We start from the raw sequence: 27,727 nt of genomic DNA, 5'->3' as shown, positions 1-27,727 counted from the left end.
CTTCAATCATTCTTACTTTCTCCTTGAACAGAATATGTGAGCCTTTTCTATTTTACACCTTCCCCGGGTGTCATGACATCATATATGATAAAAACAGTATGCTTTATCGTTCAAACTGAAATAAAATACCATTACTTTGCTTTTCTAAATTTGACAATTGCGTTTATTTTGGTCTGGAAATCCCGGATCTCACAATAACATGGCCGACTATCGAGTCGACTTTCGCGTAGCAAATCGCTATTTTTAACAAAGGTCATTTACCTTTTAAAATTCAATGTGACACGCTAACTTTCATATGCTTTGGGGTTCTTCAAATCATTTGCAAGATCTTTAGAAATTAAAGATCTATGGATTCGATGCCTAATGCATCGAGTTCCACTGTCTGCGACTACGGAAAATGTCTAATGACATAATCTCGTGTAAACGAGATTTAAAGCATACGATAGACTTAGTTCAAAAATTGATGGATTCAATAATTTGAATACAAAGAATATTAAGACTTGACAAACTAGGTAAAAATGCATTGTTTAAAATAATTTTTATTTTTAATAATTATGAATAGACAAAATTTTTATAATCGCATAAAACGGATTTTAAAATAACTTTGATTTGTTTCCCTTGGTTAATACTAACTTCACTAGAAACAAAATGTACTAGAATTATGACAGGTCATTGCCCATTAGTTTTGCAAGTATTTACCCCCAAGAAGTCTTTTTTTAATAAGTGCATTAATGTTATAGTTATTAACTTCTATTTGCCAAAAAGTACAATAAAAATGTACATAATGATGGGCAATACCAGAGACAAAACATAAACATAAATAAGTTCAATAGTAAGAGTAATAACATTTTCTCTAGCCAAGGATTTCTGATTTGCACTCTCCTTATGAACCGGTTCGTGAGGATCAGAAACCCTTGGCTAAAGAAGCTGGAATAACAACTTCACCGTACACTTGTAATATATCGATGTATGCATTTTTTATTCATTTCTTAAACAGAGGAATTTGAGATCTTAGGGCTACTTTTACTTTCAAACATTTTTGTAAAGCTTTATATAGCGAGAGTCTTAACATGGAACAAAAATGTTTGTTTCTCATTAAATTCAAAACAATTAATTGGTGAAAACATTCAGAACATGAACTAAATCTCTGCACACCGCATTGTTTTCTCTAAAATACTATCTCTGCGATGAAATAGTCACACCCATGAACTTTTTTAATTTGAAAATGTGACGAAAAGCGGTCGAAAAGGAGAAAATATGCCACATCCGTACAAAAAGGACTATTTTAAACAAAGTTTACTAGTTAAGCAATTTTTAGATGTAAAAAATATCCAGGGAGGGATGTGTGAACACCATATATCCCAGGGAGTGGGCACTCTTTTTCTTGACTTTTTCTATAAAGTCTTACGGAAAAATCTTTTTGAGAAGAAATAAAAGATAGTGTAGCAGTACCTCAGTTATATCCTTTTTCAAATTATGTTCATCCATCTAAATCGCACACACAAATTAAATCTATCACTTGTGAAAAATGATTAATTACTCTAAGAAAATTCGATCAAATATTTGACAAAGTACACTGACCTAAAAAAGAAATAAAAAAGGGAAGTATGAACAAGCTAGATTTTATAGAAGTAGTTTCACTCGAATCCAATACCGCATGCCCAAAGAATCAAATGAGGAAAAATTAATTGTTCTTTTAAAACAAAGCTGACCTTTCTTTTTTTTTTTTTTAACAAAAGTTAATCTTTGATGGTTACATCATTTTGCATGCAATTTGCAAAAATAAATAAATAAATAAATAAATAATACACAGTTTTAATTTGTAGGCAATTGCAATTTTTCATCCGGTTAGTTCGTTAAAACACAGAATTTATTTTGTTCTTCATAATTTTGTGTTTGTAATAATAACTTTGTGTAGTTGTATTGTTTTGTAGGCCTTATATATACACATATATACCTTCTTCACTTTTAAAATACATATACAACCTACCCCCTTTCCTAAAAAATGTACACGTAATATCAATATCAAAATTATATTAATTAATTTTTTGCTGCCTTTTAAGAATCTCTATTTACCTTTTATATAACTTGTTTGGGGTTTAGTTTTGTTGTTGTTGTTTTTTTGTGTTAATGATTTAGGAACTTCAGCTGTGAATATTTTAATTGTTATTGATACAATAATTTTGAAAAGAGAATTTACGTTTTATATGAACCCTAAACCATTAAAAGTCGATTGTTACAAAAATCAGCATGAAATCAAAGCTATCTAAAAGATAGAGAGTTGATTATTGGAATAAATTCAAGGGTGAGAAAACGTAACTGCAAACAAAAAAAGTTCACACAAGCATGCCTGTTATCATGACTAATAATGTTCTACCTTATCTTAATACTAATCTCAATCTATCCAACTTTCATCACTGCCCTTGTATTCTTCAAATAATAATTTTTTAAAAAAAAAGTTTAAATAAAAAAAAAATGCTACACACTTTTATATGTAACGTCACAGAAGTTTATAATGTTAAGGAAACAATTAATACGGCATGTTATCTCTTTTTTCTCAGAAGGAAAAATAAAACAATGATAAAAACTTTACTTTTATGCATTAGTTATTTATGTGTTAATTCTAAAATTATTGATAGAGCAAAAATTCATCGACTGCTTGAAAATAATAGCTGTTCGTTTTTGTCCGAAATTTAGTTTTTATTACTGTTGGGTATTAAGATGGCAGCGACGGTGTTAAGACTCCGGGGACCTCTACGATTTTGCAGTGCACAGGGAGTAAGATCGGCATGTCAGGTAAATATAACATTTTTGTATTATCTACAAAGTATGATTATACTTATTTAAAATCTTATGAGGGTGCATTATGATTGCAGGGTAATGATACGATGTTCCTAAAAATTGTATATAGACTAAAGGTTGTCCTTCAACTTTTAGGAAAAGCTTACCAACGCATGTAATTATGAACGTCTTTGATGCTACCTTTACATTGCATTTGATTCAATTTATAATTCACCCAACTCCTGACATATGAGTTGAAAAGCTCTCCTATTAATGCGATAGTTTACGCTGTATTCGCAAGATCACTGATCAGGTCCGAATTTTTTCTACAGCTAGACCAAAAACTAAATTCTTCCTAAGTTTCTGCTTCCACACTTTTTGTTTAATATTCCGATTATCTTAATACCTTTCTGCTCAAACTAAGTTTATCCACTAGATGAAAAAAGTTCAGTTTTTCAGTTTTGAGATGCTCCCTCTGCTGCTACAGGTTTCAATACACAACCAAATATTAGAAAGTCTACACAGATTTTGCATTGCAAATGACATGAAAAGTACGGAGTCAACCCATTAAACTATGGTCTTTGCCTATCTTGTTAAATTTTTAGACAACCAACTTTCACAGTGAAAGAAGTAGTGAATATTGCAATAATTTTATGCAAATAAAATTGTCTCTCAATATGTTTCACTGTTCAGAAGTACGTATGTACATGGTGTACATGTGTAAGCATGATAAATATTTTTAATCTTTTTCTTTCCATTATAGCCTGCAGAATATAAAAGATGTATTTATACAACTGCTCCAAAGCTGAAAAATCTGTATTGGAATGACAAATACAATGAGGGAGAAGAAGTAAGACTTTAAATGTTTATAAAACTAATTGAAAAAATTATACAACCTGTAGCCTAGATTGAATACATTATCTAGCTATAACTTTGTGATGATGAGAACACATAAGAGTTTTAAATCTTAATTTTGTACCATAATTTTCAAATTATGTACATCTTAAGGTGTTTGAAAAGATCCTTATTGCCAATCGTGGAGAGATAGCATGCCGGGTTATCCACAGTTGTAAGCGTCTCGGTATTAAAACGGTGGCAGTCCACAGTGAGGCTGATTCATTGTCAGTAAGTGAACATACCTACCCACAAATTTAATTCCTATTTCAAATGAATAAGAGTCATTGTTTCAGATTCATTACATGTAACTTTTACTTAATTACATCGCTTTTAAAAGAATCTTTTCATGGAATGACAATCAAAATTAAGGTGCCTCACTACACCTTGAAAAAGTTTCTCAAATCAGCAGAAAATTACTTGATTATGATAGAAAGCATGATGGATAAGAAGTATATATGTCAAATAGGCGAAAAAATGTACAATTTTTGTTAAAAAATGATATTTTCAAAAATTTCATTCAGTAAACATAAACAAAAGCCCCAGGTGGATTCGAACTCATGACCTGCGGTTCACATGCCTGATACTTTAACCACTGAGCTATGACGATATACATCTGAATCGATTGATACAAACAGTTTAACAAAACATTTAAATCGCCATCTTGTGACGTAGTGTCTTAAAAAGTATAAGTCTCGGTGTAGTGAAGTACCTTAAGACATTATACAAAGATGGGAAACTATGCTCATCCTGGAATGCATCGCTAAATAAAACTATTAAGGGCTCTTTAATTCCTTATTTGCATTGAACATTAGTCTTTAATATTAATAACAATAGTAAAGAGGAATTTTTTTCCCCCAGCTTCATACTCGCCTGGCAGATGAAGCGATATGTGTCGGTCCTGCTCCAACTAGCCAGAGCTATCTAAACATGGACGCTATTCTCAAGGCTGTCAAGGATACTGGGGCCCAGGCAGTGAGTGCAATATGTGAATAAATTGAATATACATTATACTGATTGCTATAAAAATAAAACTGTTTATTACTCTGAAAGCAGATATTTTTCTTCCAGGATAACAAGGATATTAAGTCCCCAGACAACCAATTTTCAATTGGTTATGGGTAAATATTATGATTGAATTATCTTACTTTGTTTATTTAGGTGCATCCCGGTTATGGTTTCTTGTCAGAAAATACAGTTTTTGCTGCTAAATTGGTAGGTACATGTATAATCAAAATTATTACTTATGTATAACTTATTAAAAACGAAAATTGGAAACAAAGTGAAAAAGAAAATCAATTTGAAATTCATGTACAGTATGTTGTTTTTTATTAAAATCGTTCACGCCAATTTCGTTAGGTGGGATAACACAAGTTATGTACGTTTAAGTGTACAAAAATTACCTTCATGATAACTGTATTTTGCCAATTATGATGCATATTTTGTTTTCTAGATTATTTCTATTAGAAAGGGGTGCGTAATATATACCACACTGATTACTGTATACAGGGTTATTTTCGCCTGTGATATTTTCGCCCTTCTCCACTTGCAAACGGTTTTGCCCCATCTTGAATTTGCCCAGTCATAGGTTTGTTTAAAGAGAAATAATTTAAGACTTTAGAATTAGCCCTGTCTTTAATTTGCACGCTGACAACGAGGGCGAAAGGGGTGAAAATAAAACGGGGGCAAAAATTCCCTGTACACAGTATTTTGTTTTTTATAGGCAGACATAGGGGTGGAGTTTATAGGGCCCAGTAGCAACTCCATCAAGGCCATGGGGGACAAGATTGAGAGTAAACGAATCGCCAGTAAGGCCAAGGTCAACATGATCCCCGGACATGATGGAGTCGTAGAAGATGCAGATCACTGTGTCAAGCTGGCCAACGAGATTGGTTGGTTCAGCTGTAATTCCTACATTGACCAAAAATTGCATCACACATGTACATGCAGGAACTTAGCAACTTATCTGCAACATTATCTCAATTCAAATTTCTAAAATGTTTGAAAAACACTTTAATATGTGAAAATGAGATAGGAGATAGAATTTAAAAAAAAAGTTTATGATAATTAATATTGTACATACTTCAGTGAATGTATTTTGATAGTTCAGTGCGTATGTCTGTTTTTAGGATACCCTGTCATGATCAAGGCTTCTGCAGGTGGTGGTGGGAAAGGAATGAGGATTGCGTGGAATGACAAGGAGGCTAGGTCAGAACTTAACTTAATGATTTAATAACTAAGAGAAACACAAAACACACAATAATCAACCAGTGACAAGAGATTGGTAAACATTTTTTTTCTGACCAGTTGGGTATTGTACCCAATCCCATTCAGCGGGAATTAGTTTGAAATTGAACAAATTGACATATGAATTAATAATTTCAAACTATTCTTTCTTTTTTCAATCTTATATTGGAAACATTTCGCTGCAAAAAAAGGTGTTTATGAAACTATAGTTGTGAGCTGTTTGAATTTTGTGAATTTTAATGGTTGCAGGGATTCTTACCGCTTGTCCAAACAGGAGGCAGCGTCCAGCTTTGGAGATGACAGAATGTTGATCGAGAAGTACATTGACAATCCCAGACACATTGAAATGCAGGTAAGTGATTGTTTAAACAAATAGTCAATGTAATAACACTATAGATTACATTGCTTTTATTCACACAGTGGTTAAGGAATTTTTAATTTTTTTGTCTAGTCTTTTCTCCTTTTTGGTTAAACTGATTTAAGAAATACTCATGGTTGCTACAGTTGGTAAAAAATATCTATAAAAATTGTCCTTAGGTACTGTGTGATAAACATGGAAATGCTCTGTGGTTGAATGAAAGAGAATGCTCAATTCAGAGGAGAAACCAGAAAGTGATTGAAGAGGCCCCAAGGTGAGTATTCTAAATATTTCTATGAGGGATTTTCTTTATGATAGCCAAAGCAGAGTTATTAAATGAATATATTATTGCTTGTGCTTTATAAAGCAGCAGTGTTAATACTTTATTGAAAGGATGCGGAAGTAAAATGATTTTCCTGCACTTGAAATAGCGTACATGTATATCTGGTAATTTTTCGGGATGATCTAATTTTCCCTTTTTTGGTGATCTCTTTAAATCGCAAATAATTGAATACACAGAAGTTATATCCTGTATCATTTTCTATAAGAAAGTTTTTAAATCGCAGAAAATGACTGATGCAAATTAAAAATGTTACAGATTTTCCCCATTTTCGCAAATATTGTGACAAGCAAAAAAAACCCAGATATAGGATATAAGCACAGATGAAGACTATATACATGTAGCTATAGTTTTGGTTTCTGTGTTGTAGCACCTTTGTGGACCCTGACATGAGGAGGAGGATGGGGGAGCAGGCCACAGCCCTCGCTAAACAAGTCCAGTACTCCTCAGCAGGTAGGTCAGGCAGAATCCCCTCCACCCTTAACCCACCCAGAGGGGACCTTAATGTCAAAACTCTGGGAGCTAAGAATCAAAACTTTTCTAACTGAAGTGTTGCTGCTGCATGCATTTTAAGTTCTTTTCTTCTGAATTTTAATTAGAATGAATGTACTAAAAACAGGTACTGTGGTTTCATCAATATTCGTTACGTATCCTTGAAACTGTGATTTTCACTTTATCCACGAAAATTGATACCCTTGAATATTAATGAAACCACAGTATGTAACAACAAATCTTTTACATATTTTGTTGTTGTTTTATTTTGTTTTTCGGAAATAGCAAGCTGATTTTATCAAGTGGTAAAAATTAAAAAAGAAACTTGATTACAAGTATATGATGGTGGATTGAAATGGTACATGGGTAATTACAGGTACTGTGGAATTCCTGGTGGATTCTCAGAAGAATTTTTATTTCCTGGAGATGAACACACGTTTACAAGTGGAACACCCCATCACCGAGTGTATCACTGGCATTGACATAGTCCATCAGATGATCCGCTCAGCTAAAGGTAAGTTAAATTAGTCCATCACTTGATCTGCTCAGCTAAAGGTAGGCTAAATTAGTCCATCAGATGATCTGCTCAGCTAAAGGTTAAATAGTCCATCAGATGATCTGCTCAGTTAAAGGAAAGCTAAATTAGTCAATTAAATGATTCGCTTAGCTATGTAATGTGTAAATGATTTACATGTACATTTATAGTTTCACTAACAGATGTACATTGTAATTCATCAAGGAAAGGTTTCTGAAAATAATTACTGAAAAGATTGCTGTATACAGGGTAATATTCGCCCATGTTTTATTTTTGTTCCTTTCACCCTTGTTGTCAGCAAGCAAATTTAAGACTTGGCGAATTGCTATGTCTCATATTATTTCTCTTAAAACACAACAGCATCTGGGCAAATTCAAGACTGGGCAATATTGTTTGCAAAAGTAGAAGGGCAAAAATTACACAGGGTGAAAATAACCCTGTATACAGTATTACCAGTAGTATGTCATTTTTAGTATGTCATTTTCATGGTAATAAAATAATGTCATTCTGATTACAGGTCATAAACTGCTTTATTCTCAATCCGACATTCCAATTGATGGATGGTCCTTTGAATGCAGAGTGTATGCAGAGGTAGGCTTGACTTTTTTGCCAAATGCTTCAGAAACTTACCATTTACAGTAGCAAAAGACTTGGCTTTAGCCTTGAGGTTTGAAAAAACACAGGTACAGTAATTCAGTAAGTGTGTCTTGATGAATTTGAATTTGTTTTCTTTTTGATAAGGATCCTTACAAGAGTTTTGGAATGCCTTCTATTGGAAGACTCGAGAAATATATTGAGCCATCTCACATTGACCAAGTAAGTTTGTCTTTATTTTACCTTGAATATCATGATTTTGTATGATTAAGCACCAGTAGTTGTGCTCAAAAGTGAATGCATTGATTGAACAAATTTATTTTGCCCAATGTAATTTTTATGAGAACACAATTATAAATTGATTTGGATGATAATCTTTTGCGATATGCTGATCAGAAAGTTGACCAGGTGAGTCTCATAAAGTTAAGATTAAATTAAGTTCACACAATATACACTTGTAAATATCTATAAAAATTTTATTTGTGACACTCTAATCTTCATTGATTTATTTTTATTTGGTTTAATAGTTTGAAATCAAAGGTAAAGGTACAAAATGCTTATTAAGGTTACTGAACAAGGTCTCTTTGATGTTTGCAGGTACGATGTGACAGTGGAATTCAAGAAGGCAGCGAGATCAGTGTGTACTATGACCCAATGATATGCAAGGTAAGCTAGAAAAAAGGGGAAAAAACCAACCAGTTTGAATTTTTTCTCAAGTTGAACTGTGTAGATTACCATACAAACTCATACACTGAGACACGGGCTTGTATAGTCAAACCTCTTTATCTCAGGCATGATTGGATCAAAAAAAATTCAAGATATCAGAGGATTTGAGATACTGAGTTTAAAATACGAACAGGAAATAGTGGGACTTCAAACTTACTTAATAGACATATCCATGGCATTTGCCCATGTTTAAAATATCAGATTTGAACTGTACATGTATCACCTCAAAACAAAGCAGTGCATGTATTATAAGCTTAGATATTTTATAAATTAATAGAAGTACCCAGAGAATTCCATTAACATGGTGTGAATACTTTTACAGTTGGTTACATATGGCAGTAACAGACAAGAAGCGCTGGATGTCATGGTCAAAGCCCTGGACTCCTATGTCATTAAAGGTACTAACTATATATGGTTAAATGTACTGGTAATTAGAATCATGTTTTGCATACATAAATATTGGTCCATCCATGTTTTCATATATATTTAAGAGAATTAATATTTTAAATTTGTAGAATGTTGGAATTTACATGTAAGAGGCCTAGGTGGTTGTGGCCATTTTTAGGCTATATTTACCTCCCTTAGACGAAGAGCTCTAATTAAAGATATAGGAACGTGTACATATTTCAAAGGCAAAATACGTGGATTTTTTCTAAATCATAGTTTATGGCCAAAAATATCATATTTAAAAGTTTAAGGCTGATCTGCTGGCTAATTTGTTGACCATCCAGCCTCCTTAATTGTACATTTTGGTATTATTGAAGTACCACTTCCTAATGTGTTAACATTTGATTGTTCATTCCCTGTTTGATTTTGACCAGGCGTCACTCACAACATTCCGTTACTGAGGGACATTGTGACGGAGGAGAGGTTTGTGGCAGGGAACATCAGTACCAATTATCTCCCTACTGTCTACCCTGATGGGTTCAAAGGTTAGATCATGTACATGCTTATAACTTGTAACGAAAAAAAAAAAGATTAAATATCTCAACAATAAAACATGGTTACAGCAAGTAAAGCCAGTGTCATTCCCATAGGTCTAAAACATATTAAAACATACTAATTATAAAAAATTATGTTTATAGCAAATCAAAATTGTCCATTCTTGGCACTTTGTTTAAAGCATGTTTTAACTGTGTATGATACATACCGTATTAATTTACATGTAAGATATTAAGGTAATGTACATGGTTAGGTAATTATGATACTATTCCTTGAAAAAATAAACATTCCTACATGAATATTTACAAGGTACATACAGGATCATGAAGCTGATTTGGGGTAGGGTGGGGGGTTATATCAACTCAAACAAAATGTATACAACATATAATGGGTCTTTCTTTGTAGGTCGGATGTTGTCTGCTTCAGAGAGTGTTGACCTGGTTGCCATGGCAGCAGTGATGTATATCAAAGATAAACTTGTCTCAAGGAGTTTTAAAAATCAATCAAGGTACTGTAAATATGCCACATTTTTGAAATGTAACTGTCAGTCAGTTAAAAAGGAAAGATATGTGTTCATGATGTACGATTTCATGAAATATTAATTAGCTTTGTAATTCATGCCAGTAACAGTTAACATATTAACCATGAAAAGATGCTGTTAGGTCAACAAGTCCACCTAAAATTCATGTATTTTAATTGTAGCCATAAAGTAATTTTAGATTAAATAAAATGCAATTATCTATCTTAAAGAATTGAACATTATACAAAGCTCTTTTTTCTAGGAGGTTAGAATAGTCACAAAGTTGTCTAACCATCAAGCCCTTTAATTTGCTATAAAATTATAAGTGCTGCAGTTACTTTTTTTTTGTATTTCATAATTGTTAACCTATGACACTTTCTACTGTCTGATAGAATACCTCTCTCACTCAATCAACCTAAGAGCTGGTCTCTGAATGTTTCTCTGAATGAAGAAAACTACCCCCTTCAAGTCAGCTTAGCTGGAGATGAAGTTGTTGTGAGTATAAAAATATTGTAAAGACCAGCAACATATTTTTATGGCGTCGAGCGAAGCTCGAAAGCCATCTAGGGATCGTACGTCCGGAAGTTACATTTTTAGGAGCCAAACAACTCAAATGAGTGCAAAGTTTTCGTATGTGTTTCAAGAAAAATAGATGACATACTTCAATTTTGAGCAGAACTGTACGTCAACAAAACAAGTTTGCAGATTCGAAATGGTTGCCGTCTTTAAAAATGTTCACATTTTATTGAAAACAATACGTCTCGGTTTCAGCGGATGAATACACTAGCATCGAGACACATGCGATAGCTGGGCTTACATACTCAATTTGGTTATGAAATGTACTAGCCTGCAAAATAGATGATTTTGTATCCATATCGAAAATTGACAATGCACAAATGTTTGATCTTGTAGAAACAAAACTTCCTAATCGAGCGATAAGTACATCTACATAAACCAACTAGTGAACTACTTTCACTTTGTAAACAACGTGAATGGGTGCTTTCTTTTATCTACCCCCGATCTTTTCGGCCCGTGTCATTTGGATCCTTGTGAATTTTAGATGAAATTGATAATAAGAGACAGAGTGGTTATCAGCAGTATACAATATATAGAAATAAACACAATAATAATTTAAATATTTATTTCCATATAAATAGAGAAAAAAAATCTAAAAAATTTTTAACTCCTAAGATATTACTATAAACTTAAATTTTCAATTGAAATTCAAAACTTTTTAAGAATTAGGTGAGCAAATTTGTAATGAATTGTAATTTTATTAGTTATGTGATAAATAACATTTTCTATTTTTTTTGAAAAAATTTTTTTTTGATAATTTATGGAAAACAAAATACCAGCTTTTGAACTTGGTCATTTTTTGGCAAAATATTGCATATAGGGTAACATCATTGTATGGATAAGTCCTCCTACAGTTTTCAAAATAGGAAGTTGTTCTTTTGCAGATCAATTACACATATATCAGAGGTATGCATATTGCTAGGATTTTGATTTTCGATAATTTATGAAAATAATACCAGCTTTTGAACTTGGTCACTTTTTGGCAAAATATTGCATATAGGGTACCCTCATTGTACGGATAAGTCCTCCTACAGTTTTCAAAATAGGAAGTTGTTCTTTTGCAGATCAGTTATACATATATCTGAGGTATGCATATTGCTAGGATTTTGATTTTCGATAATTTATGAAAAAAATACCAGCTTTTGAACTTTGTCATTTTTTGGCAAAATATTGCATATAGGGTACCCTCATTGTACGGATAAGTCCTCCTACAGTTTTCAAAACAGGAAGTTGTTCTTTTGCAGATCAATTACACATATATCAGAGGTATGCATATTGTTAGGATTTTGATTTTCGATAATTTATGAAAAAAATACCAGCTTTTGAACTTAGTCATTTTTGGCAAAATATTGCATATAGGGTACCCTCATTGTACGGATAACTCCTCCTACAGTTCTCAAGATAGGAAATTTTTCTTTTGCAGATCAGTTATACATATATCAGAGGTGTGCTTATTGCTAGGAGTTTGGTTACTGATAATTTATGAAAAAAAATTGCTTGTATTTTGGTTACTGATAATTTATGAAAAAAAAATTAAGTCATTTTTTGGCAAAATATTGCATATGATATAGCGTACCCTCATTGTACGGATAACTCCTCTTACAGTTTTCAAGATAAGAAGTTGCTCTTTTGCAGATCAATTATACATATATCAGAGGTGTGCATATTGCTAGGATTTTGATTACTGATAATTTGTGAAAAAAATACCAGCTTTTGAAGTTAGTCAATTTTTAGCAAAATATTGCATATAGGGTTACCTCATTGTACGGATAACTATTCCTACAGTTTTATAGATAAAAAGTTGTTCTTTTGCAGATTAATTGTACATGTATCAGAGGTGTGAATATTTTTAGGATTTTTATTTCTGATTATTTATGAAAAAAATACCAGCTTTTGAACTTAGTCTTTTTTTAGCAAAATATTGCATATGAGGTACTTTATTTCACTGGATATGGGTTGACATGGATTATGGATACAGTTCACATATAAAAAGAAAACCCAGTTAGCTGTCTCATTGACAGCTTTTCACTTGTTTAAAAAATTATTTAGGTTTTTACTCTTCAAATTAACTTTAACTCGACGCCATTGTGGCCCTTCAGGCCTTTGATTTATTTATGATAAAAGCATTTTGGTTGGAGTAATATTCCAAAGATTTGGAATCTTAAATGATTTTGTAAGGATTTAATTTTCTTTATTTAGATATGACTTTAAAAAACTTGTGATGGCTGTTTGATTTTATGTATTCATTTTGTCAAGAAATATGTATGAATAAAAATTTATTGCAAGCCAATGATTATTGCTGCTTTTAAAGAAAGTTTTTGAATTATTTATCAATAAGTTGTCGAATGTGTACAAAAATTATAAAACTATTTGAATGTAAGAATTCTATTCCTGAAAATTATTTAAAACTGTATTTCAAATACTTGATGAATATAGACAACATGTTATTCTAATTGTGATTCAGGTGGAATCTCAAGACCAGAAAATGAATATTCCTTTTGACCTGGACACCTCCTCCCCACTCATCAATATGAAAATTAACGGTCAAAACAAACTCTTCCAGGTATGTCTTGGCACAGGATTTTGGAGTTTTTAGCTCACCTATGCTGGTTTTATCAAACCGATTGTTCCCCAGGCAAGTGACGTGGCCCATGGGCCTCTTGTTTAATAAAAGAGCTAATTAGGAAAACATGTTACGCCGTCTACTAAAGCAAAAATGTTTTCATTCCTGAATTTTATTAGTAGAAAAAGTACAAATTTTTATTTGAGCTTTTTAAAAAACTCAGAATTCAGACTTTGATTAAGTTGACTGTATTACACAGATTGTAAATTTAGATCAATTAAGATTGATTGGATGTATGATGCTAGTTGATATGTACAATGTATTTTGTCAACATTACAGTTGTCAAAAAGAATTGGAGCAGGCCTGTACAAACTGAGATTCTTTGGAACAGTGGTATGTACTGTGTGCTGTTTTGGTTTTTATGTCCTTAAATATATTTTTTTGCACCTTACGAAGAATTGCATATCAAATTTGAACTGGAGCCACATGTAGTGTGATTTTCTCATGGATATCAGTGTTTTTGCTATTGTATAAGTAAAATTAAAATTTGGTAGTTTTCAGCCTTTCCATTCCCATGTATACGTATTTATTTGTATTATTCTCCTTCTTCTCTGTTGGTAATTAGCATCATTCTGATTCATCCAGTTATATACAATATACATATATACAGTTTGATACATGAGAGATCAGTATCATGAATTGAACATTGCTGATATTTGTATGTGTGTATCTTCAGTATGAGGTGAGGGTGCTGGAACAGTTTGCCAGTGAGATGTCCAAACTTATGCCTGTCAAACAGGAAGTGGACATGTCCTCCCTGATCCTCGCCCCTATGCCTGGAGTCCTCAAGTCGGTGGCTGTCAAACCAGGGGACATGGTAAGTGGAATCTGGTCAAAACACTCTTGTGTGATATTTGAACCTGGGTAACATTTAAATGGGAAAGAAGAGGGAGAGGGTACATAGGAGTGTTATGATTGATATTATGAAGTTATTTTGTTAGGTTTCCTATAATACTAGGTGTGTTGACCCTTTTGTCTATTGCTGTAATTTTTGTGCCTCAAGATAGAATATTTAGGATCATATTGTTTTTTTTTGTCTGTTGTTTTATCTTAGAAGAACATATCATGTAACTGTGTTTTTAAAAAGACTTCATTTTGATGACCTTAAAGGTGTATAACTGTAATTTTCAACATGTTCAATTTAAATTGGATTGTTGGGATTTCAATGATTATTACTTAGTGTGGCCACATTTGAGGTTGTTTAAAGTGTATAAGAATTGCATCATGTTCCTTTTTTGTATTTATTTTTAGGTGGCCGAGGGACAAGAGGTCTGTATCCTGGAAGCAATGAAGATGCAGAACAGCATGACCTCCGCACGGGTCGCTAAAGTAAGTACCCACTACACAAACAGATGTACATACACTGAAGGTCGCTAAAGTAAGTACCCACTACACATACAGATGTACATACACTGAAGGTCACTAAAGTAAGTACCCACTACACAAACAGATGTACATACACTGAAGGTCGCTAAAGTAAGTACCCACTACACATACAGATGTACATACACTGAAGGTCACTAAAGTAAGTAACCACTACACATACAAATGTACATACACTGAAGGTCGCTAAGGTAAGTAACCACTACACATACAGAAATAATCAGTTAGTAACCACTACACATGAATGTATACCTATACATACACTGAAATAGGGTAACCAATGCACAGCAATTTTTACATACTGATATAACGGGAAATATTGTCCAAACCTAGCAAAATCTGATTTCCAATTACAAGCTTAACAGTGTTGAGTATATACATACCAGACTGAGTGATAGAATCAATTTTATAAAGAATCTTTTTGATAATAAAAAGAAAAAAGACATTCTTAATTCCATGTGTGTCTACAACTTTAAACATATATGTACTAGTACTATTTTACAGTATATAACCCTGGTCTCACCCTCTGTCAAGAGTTAACAGACACTTTGAATTTTGCAGGTAAAGAAAGTCAACTTTCAACAAGGCCAGACAGTAGATGAGGGGGATGTGATTGTAGAGTTTGAGTGAACAGTTGAAAAACGAAACACGGGTGTGATTTTGACTTAATCATTGCAGCATGCTTATGAAAAAGACATTGTGCTGATAGTCCTGGGGAAGAATAGTGCTTTAAGAACAATATTTACATGTACACCAGCTGCCAATTTTATCCTAATCTTCTGCATATCTATATATTCACTTTACAGCTTCTTTATTAAGGGGTGTGGATAGGGAATCTGCATATCTTTATAAATGCATGTACATACATGTATAAGTATTACCATTTAGAACGGACTATTTGCCTTACCCTTGAAAGTATGCATTTTTGGCTGCATTTTGTAAAATTTGATAATTGATCAATACATATATATTGCTTTACACACACAATCTTACATAATTATTAGGTGCCAAATAAAGCCCACATAATTATGCAAATTGCAAAAAAACTGCAATATTTCATTGTTTGGAAGAATTTTAGCAAAAGGACTTTGACAGTATTAGATTAACTGACTGTATGCTGGTTGTGGCATGCTGTATTATGGTATATATGCAAGACTTTTTACTGTCTTCACTCCTGATTGTGGCAAAGTTACCTCAGATTATGACTCAATTTTACCTGTACCCCATTGTGAATAAACATGACCTTCTTTGTTCCTGTGAAATACATGTAGTAAAGTATATTATGGTATTTGTGAATGTGATAGTACATGTTTTTAATACGTACAGATTATGTTTTTGTTTTTACATGAATTAGTTTTTTTTTTGGATCCAATATTTTCATTCAAGGCTAGAGGATATTTAATATCAGAAAATATATTTCATGTTTATTTTTAAGAATTGGCATATATAAGCAGCAGGTTCAATTTTAATATCTACATGTACATACCAGATTACAAGTAAATGTACTTATAATCCTTGTTAAAGATAGAATTGTAAACTAGGATTTAAGTTCACATTGAAAGATCAAACTTGTAATGAATAGAAAAATGATCCATACACCTTGTTAGAACTCTAACTTAGCACCTTGATCAACTAATGGCATTTAGATGTGATAGAAAATTAAGGCATTTGCATGTGACATAAAAGAAAGTAAAGATTCAGATTTAAAAGGTATATGATATGAGAGTGTAAAGATGTAAAGGATATATTAAAGAACAATAGTAACATATTTACAGTGGCATTTCATCGTTCATATAGTACATGTATCTAATAACATTTCAGTCCCTTAGATTTAGAACAGAATGTGAAGTTTACAGGTTTTGTTTGAGAAAAATAGCAGTCTGATCATGTATCTATAAATTTGGCATGTACAATTATGATTTTATGATATATGAGTAACAGAACCCATTTCTTAAAAAACTATAGATGTACAAATAACTGGATGTAATCTTGTTTATTAGGAGAGATGTATGCATTTATTAGAGTGTCAAAAGCTTCTTAGCTTACATGTATTATCTGCAGAACTGAAAGATTAACAGCAAAGGTGCATTTGTTTTTTGTTGTGGTTTTTTGAATCCCATATTTATACCTGTTTTATTCTAAATAAATGAGAATTATTTGATTGTACTTTATATGTTTTGTAACTGCAGGTTTTGAAATTTTATGACAGATATTCAAGATTATTTATGTGTATGACTTTGGAAAGGAATATATTAGAATTTCAATAATGAAAATGTAATAAATTTGAAGGTCGAGGTACAATTTATCTAACAAAAAAAATACACTGACTTGGGAACTTTGAAGGATTTCCCTACACAAAAACTGTATATAAGGCATAAATAAAAAAAAAAATAGGCACATTTTCTGAGCTTCAACCACTTTGTAACACTGTCTAAATGAACGAAATGAATTACTTTTTATTAACTATAACTTTAAACGAGGAGCTGTTCAAAAGAACTCAAACAGCTGCCATATCTGCCCACATAAAAGAAAAAATATTGAAGTTGACTGGCCATGTCCTGAGAAAGGAAACTTCAGAAATACCTTAAGGGCCTTAAGATGGGACTCCACCTGGGAAAAGAAATAGAGGGCGGTGTGGCAACCTCATAACCCTGATAAAACCCCAGTCCCAAGTTCCAAACGGGGCTGCATCCTCCAGGCGTGCCTGCTGCGTCCATGAATAATGTAGTACACCGAGTTGCGCGCAGTAGAATCTCCTATAGCACCGCAACATTGCAGCAACATCTTCATTTGTCGCGGCTGTGTCGCCTAGAATGCCATTCAATTAAGCGTACTTTGAGACTAAATGGCTTTGTGTTCTGATAAACACGCAGTAGAAACGAAATAATGGGTCAGGTGGAAGTGGCTGCGCAGTTGCTCCAACACCGTTGACGCACATAACCGCAGTGATAAATTGATTTTGCTTGCATAGAGACCTCTCTGAGTTTTTTTTTTGAATGTCAATCGGGTCTCTATTGCGCTTTCTTTGCGCATATGCAACGCTTGAAGGTGGTGTTTTTCAGACTGTTGCGTTCGCACAATGACCAATAAGAGCTGGTACATCAGTACGTTCGTTTAAAGACACAGCCAAATCGTCACTTTTGCGAATATGAGTCTGACGGCATCATCATGATTATTTCGTGCAGTCCGTGAATTTCTCAGGTCTCTGATGGTTTCAACCAATCGATAAACGGGGCTGGTAGATTTCAGTCCTGTCAGTCTCTACAGAGCTAGTGTCCGTAAGAAATAAAGGGAATCATACCCGGTAGATGTAATATTATTATAATGCCTAAATTGTATACTTTCTTTAATCGCAGCTCTCTTCTTTGGTTGAAGATTTGCACTATACTAGGATATATGGATTTAATTCTGTAAAAGGGCAACATTGGCCATTTGTTTTAGAAAAGCTTTTAATGGCAAATCACATTCCATAAGAATCATTTGGTCTGAATGATTAAGTTCTAGAAGAAATCTAAAACTTTTCTCCTCTTTATGTCTCTTAAATCAAATCTATAGTCGGTGAATTAACAACATGCATATTTACATGCCTGTTGATGTGCGAGAGTGGATCTCATATTTCAGAAATCAGTTGACAAATAAAATGGACTAAAATAAGATAACAATGGTTATGGTGTATGCTCTCCTGAGAATGTTTGATTTATTTTTCTATAAATCATCAAGTAAGGCCTTTGTGATAGAAATTGCTCTGTTTAAACGATTCTAGATTTCATCCCATGGTAGGCGCTGAACGCATCATCCTAACAAGGTATTTCAGCCATAAAAAGGAGGTCTCTATCCTGCATGTATTTCTCTGATTGATTTTGTTTCTTATGCTGTAAAGCACTGTCTTTACACTTGGCAGCTGTTTTTCTGGGTGTCTTAATTGTTGTCAAAGGAAATTGCAGTATTTGTTTTATTTCAAAATTTTAGAAAATGGACGTTTTTAATCACGGAAAATGTATAATCATCACATTGTATTTCCCCGTAAATCATCGTTGTCCAGATTTAAGACATGCTTTTCTTTGTTTTCTTACTGAATTTTTTTGCACTTAAGGATGACGTTTACTCAGAACGAAAAAAAATTCCACTGATGATAATGAAAAACCAACTATTGTGTGTTATAGACCTTTAATTGTAGTGTTAATTTTCATTTTCAAAAAAGTAGGTCAATGACCTACTTTTTGAGTTAATGGCCATTGTATATTTTTGGAAAATTAAAGGAAAATCACTTAAAATTTTACACTATGATTGAGATTTTCTTAATAGTGAAAATAATACAAATTGCTCAACACTTTTGAAAATGAAATACAATTTATGAATGGCAGTGACATTAAATACATACAAAGCATTAAGTTTTCGTTCAAAATTTTTATAAATATTCCAGTCCGAATTTCCTCTATCACTTTTCAAATTCCTACCCATTTTTGATCCAATTTTACAAAAAATTGAATGATGATAATACAAAAACATTTATAGTATTAAACTACTTATATTGATCTTATTCTGTTGGCATATAATTTATATGAGGTCAATGATCAAAATTTTGAGATATGGTGTCTTTTATCGTTTTTAAGCATATTTCAATATTTTTTAAATTCGGGCCATACGATTATTTTAATGAATAATGAGGTAAAACTAACAGAAAATATGTAAAATTATATAGACTAAAATATAAAATCTTAACTTTTAATATTAGAGTACTTAAAAAAATATTTTAGCGGAAAACAAAATCTGCAAAATTTAGTCCGAATTTCCTCTGTTTGGCTAAAAGTCTATTTTTGTTTTGGTATAATTCCATAATATAGTAGAAATATCGAATGTTATGTCAATAATAATTCATTTCACTGATACTTTTTGTGTTTAGAGCAAATTTTAATCATGACATTGAACTTTATAACAATTCGAATTTGAGAACTCAAACCCTGAGTAAACAACACCCTTAATTTATCTGTGAACTACGATCAATGCAGAGGAAATTAGAGCCCACAATGTTTTTTCCTCTAGGGCATAAAAAACTCGCTTCGAAGTCGAAAAAATTTATATCCTTCAACAAAGAAAGGTTTGTTACATGCATTTACCAAGTCTTCAGATTTCGACTTTGTAGACAACAAGATTTTCAGGTCAGAGAAGTGAAGAATGTCTTGTAATATCGATTTTATAATTAGCTTGTCATTTTGAATGTAATGCCATTGCTGATATATATACTGAAATCCGGTTGGATTTGAGTAAAGAATATATCTATTGTCATTATAAAACTTTATAAAACAAATTACTTGTCTGTATATCTACTGCAATAACTTCAACCACTACATTGTGTACAGGTATCTATTGAACTTTGATAGTTTCGCGTTTAATATTGAGCATCACTTTGCGTTATAACTACTTACGTAGGAAAGGGCGTTCTAAGTTTTCAGAACTTATGTCTAATCCTTTTGTTTTAAACATTAAACAATAAAATGTGATAAAATCACTTAAATCGGAGTTCCGTCAGACATAAAGAGAAGTGGGGGGGGGGGGGGGTAATTTTTTTTCACAAATGAGATTGGAATAAATTTCTGTTAGTCACAATGCATGTGGAACCATATCAAAAACTTTTCTGATATCTCGCGAAAGTTGTATAATGAATTAGATTAATTTAGAATTATTTTTAAAAAATTCGTTATACTTCGTGGTACATGTATATCATGATCTTGAAAAAGGTAATTTTATCAGGGCCATATCTTTAATATACCGGTAGCATTTGTTAAGGTTTTATAAAACAACCCTGTGCACGCGCGTGATTAATAATTCAAATGAATACACAGTAGAGAGGGGGGTTTGACAACATTTAAAACCAATTAACATAGGTAACTAGATATCTAGATTCCGTGACTGGTTTTCAAAAGCAGCAACTATCAAAGAAAAACGAAAAACGTTATTTTAAAGTATTTTTCACCCGCAAAACCCTTACTTAATTGTTTTCAAACATTAGAGGGAACAAAAACGAAAATATTATCGTTTACCTAATGAAGTCCTAAATGACGTATCCGATTTATCTTTTTTTCCAACCTGAAAGAGCAGACAAGCAATATACTCGTAGATAATATTAAAAACGCATCACATGTTTCATCAATGCAAACAAGTATGTTAGCAGATAATCTAGATATGAAGATCACATAAAACTGTGACGTTCCGTCAGCTAAACGATATAACAAAACCTAATTTTTAATAATTGTATTTATGTGTTTGATGTTGTATGTGTATACATGTGTATACTTTTAAATTAATTTTTCTTAGTTGTTTGTTATTTCCATCGTGGACCTCAGGTGTCATATGGAAGTTACTTGTACGTAATTTTACCCATCTCTCTCTGTTTTTGTCCAAGAGATACTATGAAATCCTAAATATTATAAAATTTAACGAGCTGATCAATACTTATGATGGAGAAAAAACTAAAAACATTGTCAAGATTAATTCAGAAAATTTTAAAAGTTTGCTCTTTCTAAAACAAACCTATATAATCTACTGTATTGTACTATTCAACTTTTTAAAAAACTTTATTACTGATACTGTACTTGTGATCCTTGTCTTTTCGTGTTCATTTGTATAAACTTATGTTGAACCTCATTTAAACAATAAAATCCTTTTCTTACGACCTTTAACGCAATCTGTTGTTCTATTTCATTGCAAATGAACTTGGACTCATTGGAAGATTTTTGATTCAGTTACTTGTATTGGGTAAATTACTTGTAGCAACAAAGCTCAAAGTTGGGCAAAAAAAAAAAATGGAAAAATTTGGTTGACAAAAAATCCTTTTTTGGTATTCATGCGGGAAATGAAGGTGGCGACATTGCAGAAAATAGCCCGCGTTAGCGGGTTCTGTAAAATTTTCTGCAATGATAGCTATAGTCTGTCCCAAGTTGTTGCTTCCATCACTTTTTGATGATTTTTAATAAAAATACACATACCTGTGAAAGAAATACAGTTGAAATCGATGAAAGGGAATATATCCAAGATATCTTCATTGAACAGTAACGTTATCATTTTTCACTCATAAAAGTTCACAGGAACAAAACAAATTTCTTTCGGAGATATATAATGGGAAATATTTACTTCTTTTCTCCATTCGGAAGTACTCGGGATACCTCGTGCAATTTTCAACGTTATCATCCTGGCTTATTAATGGCTGATGCAATGCAAAACCCCCGTAGACTTTTTATTTTGAGATGTGTATTGAAACCTGAAGCGGTAGAGGGGGCGTTTCAAAACAGATAATCTGGACATTTTTCATATAAGTGGATGAACATACTTTGAGCACAAAGTTATTTATGATTATCGAAATATCAGCAAAAAGTGGTGGAGGCAAAATCTCGCGACAGAGTATACCTTCATAACCCGCATGTGTCATCAAAGAAAGCATTTTATTGTGTATATTTACACCTTTCTTTTAACTAATTAATAAATTGAATATATAAAGTATGTAAAATTCTCTAAAGTACGTTAGGTAAAAGAAACAGCCAAATCATCTCCTATAGGAATTTGAGTCTGACATCAGCATGATTATTTCGTGCAGTCGGTGATCTTTCTTAGGTCGCTGTAGGGTTCGATCAATCGATAAACGGTGCGTGTAGATTTCAGTCCAGTCAGTTTCAGCCGCTGTAGACTTCGACCAATCGATAAACGGGGCGTGTGAAGATTTCAGTTTTGTAGTTTCTATAAAGCTATGAATTAACTATAAGTTTTCGTAAGGAATAGAGGAAACCATACTCGGTAGATGTTAATATAATATTATACAATATATGATACCAGTCTGTGTATTGGTAATCAAATAATGCAGATGCAAGCTTTTGCAAGGTCTAAATAAACAGATTGGTTGCTAACAAAAATTAATTTTACCCACTGCTGTTAATAAATTCGTTTAATATTCCGATATTCAGTTTTGGTTCCGATATCTTAAGTTGAGTATTGCCCTAAATGGTATTTATGTCAGAAATGAGTAGTAGTAATATTAGTTGAATAGTTTAAAAAAGATCAATATTACAGGTAATTTTTTACCTATTTTGAAAATGGGCTTTAATGCTGTATTTTATAAAGTTTACGAAATATCTTTTTAGATTTTTCCCATCAGTAACTTGTACTTAATATAATAGATTAAAGAATTTTCTCTACCCATGAAAATCGACTAACTGGCGTCAACGTTTTTAATTACGGTCCCAGGGGAGACAATAAGCGAAGAAAAGTGAAATATATGACCATTTTGAAGAATAAGATGTATAAAGCACTTAAATGTATTTTTTTTAAATGAGAATAAGATACATTAAAATAAAATTGTTAAAAAATTATCCCACAAGACATCCATGACTTTTTCAGAAAATTTCTATAAAGATTTCTTTCCATTTCGAGAGATCGTGAAATTATTGCATTTGTCAAACGGAAGTCCTACTAATTTTCTTCAGCGAGATTTTACAAGAATGATCCCGAAGATTGAAGATTGGGAAAAAACATCTCCTTTACTTGGATCAAAGATTTAAGGCAGTCTTCTGCTTAGTCAACATGACGAGACATGCCATCACATCCACCCCAAGATTCTCTTTTGATTTAAGAAATAAACTACATTTTTGCTTCGTTATAAGCGTAATTCGTTATATCAGTCAAGTTTACAACATGTAATTTAGTCACGGGGAATGAAAATCAATTTGCTGTAACCGCGTTATACTGTATATCATTTAGTAAATAAGAACTGAATATTTTGGGTGTAAATTTAAATTTCCTATATCTTAAAAAAGAGCTCCTTGTCAAGATGAGGGTAATAAAATCTATAATTGGCATCGACCAATTGAAACAACAACAAAAAATCGTCTACACATTATCACATCTTATTCAAGCTGAATTCGAGGTTTTTATCAAAGAAAGTGTTCAGCATTATTTCTGGTTTGCATTGCATGTCCATATATAGATCTGCCTACGCAGTTAACCAAACAAATGTCGTTATTTCTCTTGATTATCCGAACTCTTTTGAATGGATTTTTCGTTGTTCAGGGCACCTGCTTTCTCGGACTTTACGGCTTTTACAATGTTAACATAATTACATATAAGCGACAATGAGCGCATAAATATTACCAAGCTTTCACCTCTGCACCTCCAGGGTCAATGCTTTTGAAATACCCGACTTTTAACATGAACTTGTTCATAAAATGTGAAATTTAAACTTTCAATTTTCTTTAATTTTGAATTTGAATGTGTAGCTTGTAGCTACATGTATGTACAGTGTAATGTTTATCGCAAGTTGTTTTTGCGGCATGCTCTTTGTTTCGCGACGGTCCTTACACTTCTGTATACATGTTGCTATTGTAACTACGCATGGAAACCTTCGCAGGAATGAGAGAATTGGCTGTTTCATCTCATTAACGTGCCAAATGCTCAAGTGAGCTTTCCGGATCAAAATTAGTCCGATTTCTGTCATCGTCGTCGTTGTAAACTTTTCACAATTTCATCTTCTTCTCCAAAACCACTAGACCAATTTCAACCATACTTAGCATAAGGCATTCTTTGAAGAAGCACTATCAATTTTATTAAAATAAAGGACATTTCAAGTTTGTTTAACTCAAAGACCAAGACTGCATTTTACAAAGTCGTAAATATTTTCATATTCATAGAATGGTCTTTAAGAAACAAAATTCATATAAAACCGTTTATTTACAACATTTGATTTCCATAATCTTATTTTACAGCCATTAGAATAGAACAGTAATTAGTTAGTAATTAATCAGGATTCAATAATTTGGTCGTAAGTCGTAAGTTCTTCTGTAAAACGCAGCCCAGGTTCCCTTTAAAGGGGAGGTAATTCGAAAAGTGAAAAAGGGGTCCAGTTTAAAATACTATAGTATTCTTCTCCAGAAACACTAAAATTGGCACAAAGCATCCTGTCATGTAATAAATGACAACGAACCAGTCGTTATTCTCTATATTCAGGCAATAAAAAGAAACATTAAATATGCTGCAAGTTGTATTTTCTCAGGTTGAATATTTCTTTCTGTAAGGTGCACAAGGAAGATAATTAAATTAAACTAGTATGAATAAGCTGATAAAACATTGTTAACAAATTGTTAATGGATTGTAATCAGCTGAAATAAATAGATTAACACTGTAAATTGTTATTCCATTCTTTGTATTAGACTGGATAGTCTGTCCTTGGTTTCAGACCCTGCTGCTAGCTGATTAGAGTTATGACAAATGTTATCCTAGTGAGCGATGTTGCCCCCTGGGTCTCTTGCCATAGGTTATAGACGAAAAAATCAGAGATAGATATAAAACTTAACGATGAAATATTCTTTTTGTGTTTCATACGGGTTATGAATATAGAGAACAATGCAGAATAATTGGCAGAAAACCGCTAACGAAGATTGGTATTTTTTCTGCAATGTTCGCTACCTTTATACCCAAACTTTTTTTTATTAAGTAACCACTTATATTTGGTGGTATACACAAGGCTTTACAACCTGATTGGTGTACATGTAAACAGTAAAAGAAAAACCTGATCCGTAATATGTTGGCAACCATACAATTGTTCCTATGCATTGAGCACAACTTAACTTGTTGAATACAGAAGTACCGACTCGACTTGTTTAATACATAGGTAAACACCTGATTAGTTTTATACGTCAGTTGCTACCTGCTCATACTCTTGGGAGGCTGGTTTACGGGAGAAAATGTTTAATAATGGCACTTCAATAGTTTTACTGTCAGAATCGCGATTGTAAATGAGAAACTGGAACAAGTCTTTAAGCGCCTTTCTATAATTCACACTCCACTTCAAATAAAATAAAAAGTTCAAGCAAAAGGACAGGTAGTAAATCATTTGGCAGAACTGCAATACGGCCCAGTAGTCCCTTGTTGCTGCCTCCTGTTGGTCTCTCAAATACAAAATAATTGTTCGAATTTTATTCACACAAGACGGAACAGATAGGATAAAATAAGAAGATCCAATGGCTAGTAGTACCCTGGTGATTTTGGTCAGAGAATCGGTTCTACCCCCTCTTCTTTTTGCAGGTCGCTTTGCATTTGGAAATGCGCAGTTTCTGCTACAGGACACCCGTACGATAATATGTTTAACGTATACGGCACCAAGAAAGAAAAACATTACTATGAACGGAACTGCCATTGTTAAAAAGATGTCCACATAAGTGAATGCGTGAAGAGTTTTCTGATACTCTTTTTCGATGTCGCAGTAGATTTCCCCACCTCTCCGTTTAACCTTCGTTGTCCACAATGCAAAAGTATACAATACAATTGCCGTTACTGCAAGTGACGTCACTATAATGCGTGCCTTATGGACCGTGCAGACGATAACAGCTAGACGTAGATTAACAGTTACAATGAAGTTTTCAAAAGTGATGCAGACGACATACCAGACAGTTAAAAAACTGCACACGTACGTGATGTAAACAATGCTTTGGCATATAACCTCTTGGTGTATTATCTGAACTTGCACTGTTTCCAACCAGACAAGGAAATTCGAGAGACAAAACACAAAACTGGTACAAGATAATGCTGTCAGGTAAACGTTAGAGGAGGCATTCCGCAAGGGTTTGGAACAGAACACAAACACCGATATAAAATTTCCTAAAAATCCAAACACGCATAAAATTGGCTGCACATACAAATACATAGACACCGTGAAGAAATAGAAATCGGACGAAGAATTCGATGGCTGATCATAGCTGAAATGTTGACGGGTTTTGTTGAGTATGAAATCTGCAATTTGCTGTTGTCCATATTTTTCTTCATTGGCGGCATTTTCCATCGTTCTTTTAAGGAAGCAGAATCGAAAGTTCTATCCAGGTCGGCTTAGGTTTGCTTGTTCTGAAATAATATTCAAATATTTTATTTTCTACATCCTTTTATTCCGTAAACACTGCAAGTTGAAAAGCATAAAGTATGTAACTATGGCAAAGCGAGTCATAGACTACGTAAACCTCCCTTCCCTAAAAAAATCGATCACGACTTTTTAATAGGATTAGACTCAAATAGGCTATATATTTCAGTTTCAATTATCAAAAAAGTCTGAAATATCTAACCGTAGTAAATTTGATACTCAGTATTCAAATATAAAACAATTATTTCAGTTATACGATATTCATTTTTGTTTCTTCTAAAGAAATTAAGAAATAATCATACAAATCCATCGCAGCACGAGGTAGATTCTACACATAACAATGTCATATTATCATACTTTAATGAAAAGCTTTGACTTCAATCAAGAACATGGCGAAAACACATTATTTTTCTATCACCTCTCTGAATTTCAAGATGACGAGAATACACCCATTAGAACATTAACTTAAGCCTCTTTCTCCGATGTAATTTACTGATAACAGAGATCATGATCTAATGGTCCGCATTTTCATAATATGCCAGTCGCGTAATTAAATGGCGACATGATGAATGATAAATAGATATTCAAAATCGCCCAAGCGTCTATTTATTAAAGAAAGCAATGCATATCTGAACCGACGTTGAAATCGAAAATATTATAGAACAAAGGAAAGGATGAGTAACATTATAATTTCATTGCCAAAAGTTGAAGGAATAATCTGCTTCGTAATTTACTTGCATTGATTTTGCATTAATTAATCAAAAGATTAAGCTCCGTTATGGTACATAATCCTGTTTCTATTCCTTTTTGTTGTCTGTCGATA

The 27,727-nt window shown here is 32.8% G+C and overlaps 3 protein-coding genes across 6 annotated transcripts in view; 1 reads left to right on the top strand and 2 right to left on the bottom strand.

The window, feature by feature from the left end:
- LOC128180009 (probable ubiquitin carboxyl-terminal hydrolase FAF-X) overlaps positions 1 to 412 on the bottom strand; it is a 28,465-nt gene extending 28,053 nt beyond the window's left edge. For 3 of the 4 annotated variants that reach the window (XM_052847743.1, XM_052847746.1, XM_052847745.1), the window contains exon 1: positions 262 to 412. The gene's annotated coding sequence lies outside the window, so the exon portion shown is untranslated. Of the gene's footprint in view, positions 1 to 16; positions 230 to 261 lie in introns of those variants that run through there. The other variant, XM_052847744.1, reaches the window with a different exon arrangement.
- Positions 413 to 2,712: 2,300 nt separating this feature from the next.
- Positions 2,713 to 17,177, top strand: LOC128180764 (propionyl-CoA carboxylase alpha chain, mitochondrial-like). The gene is made up of 23 exons (XM_052848917.1): positions 2,713 to 2,796; positions 3,545 to 3,631; positions 3,790 to 3,906; positions 4,537 to 4,650; positions 4,837 to 4,890; positions 5,399 to 5,567; positions 5,805 to 5,883; positions 6,172 to 6,274; positions 6,460 to 6,554; positions 6,991 to 7,073; positions 7,489 to 7,626; positions 8,165 to 8,238; positions 8,389 to 8,463; positions 8,839 to 8,907; positions 9,290 to 9,365; positions 9,789 to 9,899; positions 10,315 to 10,417; positions 10,822 to 10,924; positions 13,470 to 13,568; positions 13,908 to 13,961; positions 14,305 to 14,445; positions 14,880 to 14,957; positions 15,573 to 17,177. The coding sequence occupies exons 1-23, from the start codon at positions 2,722 to 2,724 to the stop codon at positions 15,639 to 15,641; spliced, it is 2,166 nt and encodes a 721-aa protein (XP_052704877.1). The 5' UTR covers positions 2,713 to 2,721; the 3' UTR covers positions 15,642 to 17,177.
- Positions 17,178 to 24,690: 7,513 nt separating this feature from the next.
- The window catches only part of LOC128179266 (mu-type opioid receptor-like), a 30,579-nt gene continuing 27,542 nt past the window's right edge, over positions 24,691 to 27,727 (bottom strand). The window contains exon 2 of the mRNA XM_052846647.1: positions 24,691 to 26,891. Coding sequence (XP_052702607.1) covers positions 25,684 to 26,832 — 1,149 coding nt within the window. The 5' untranslated portion in view covers positions 26,833 to 26,891 and the 3' untranslated portion in view covers positions 24,691 to 25,683. The remainder of the gene's footprint in view (positions 26,892 to 27,727) is intronic.

This window comes from Crassostrea angulata, chromosome 4 (assembly GCF_025612915.1).
Source record: "Crassostrea angulata isolate pt1a10 chromosome 4, ASM2561291v2, whole genome shotgun sequence".
In the NCBI taxonomy this organism is placed as follows: Eukaryota; Metazoa; Mollusca; class Bivalvia; order Ostreida; family Ostreidae; genus Magallana; species Magallana angulata.
Note: the sequence above shows the minus strand (reverse complement) of the source record. Positions and strands in the feature narration are given on the sequence as shown.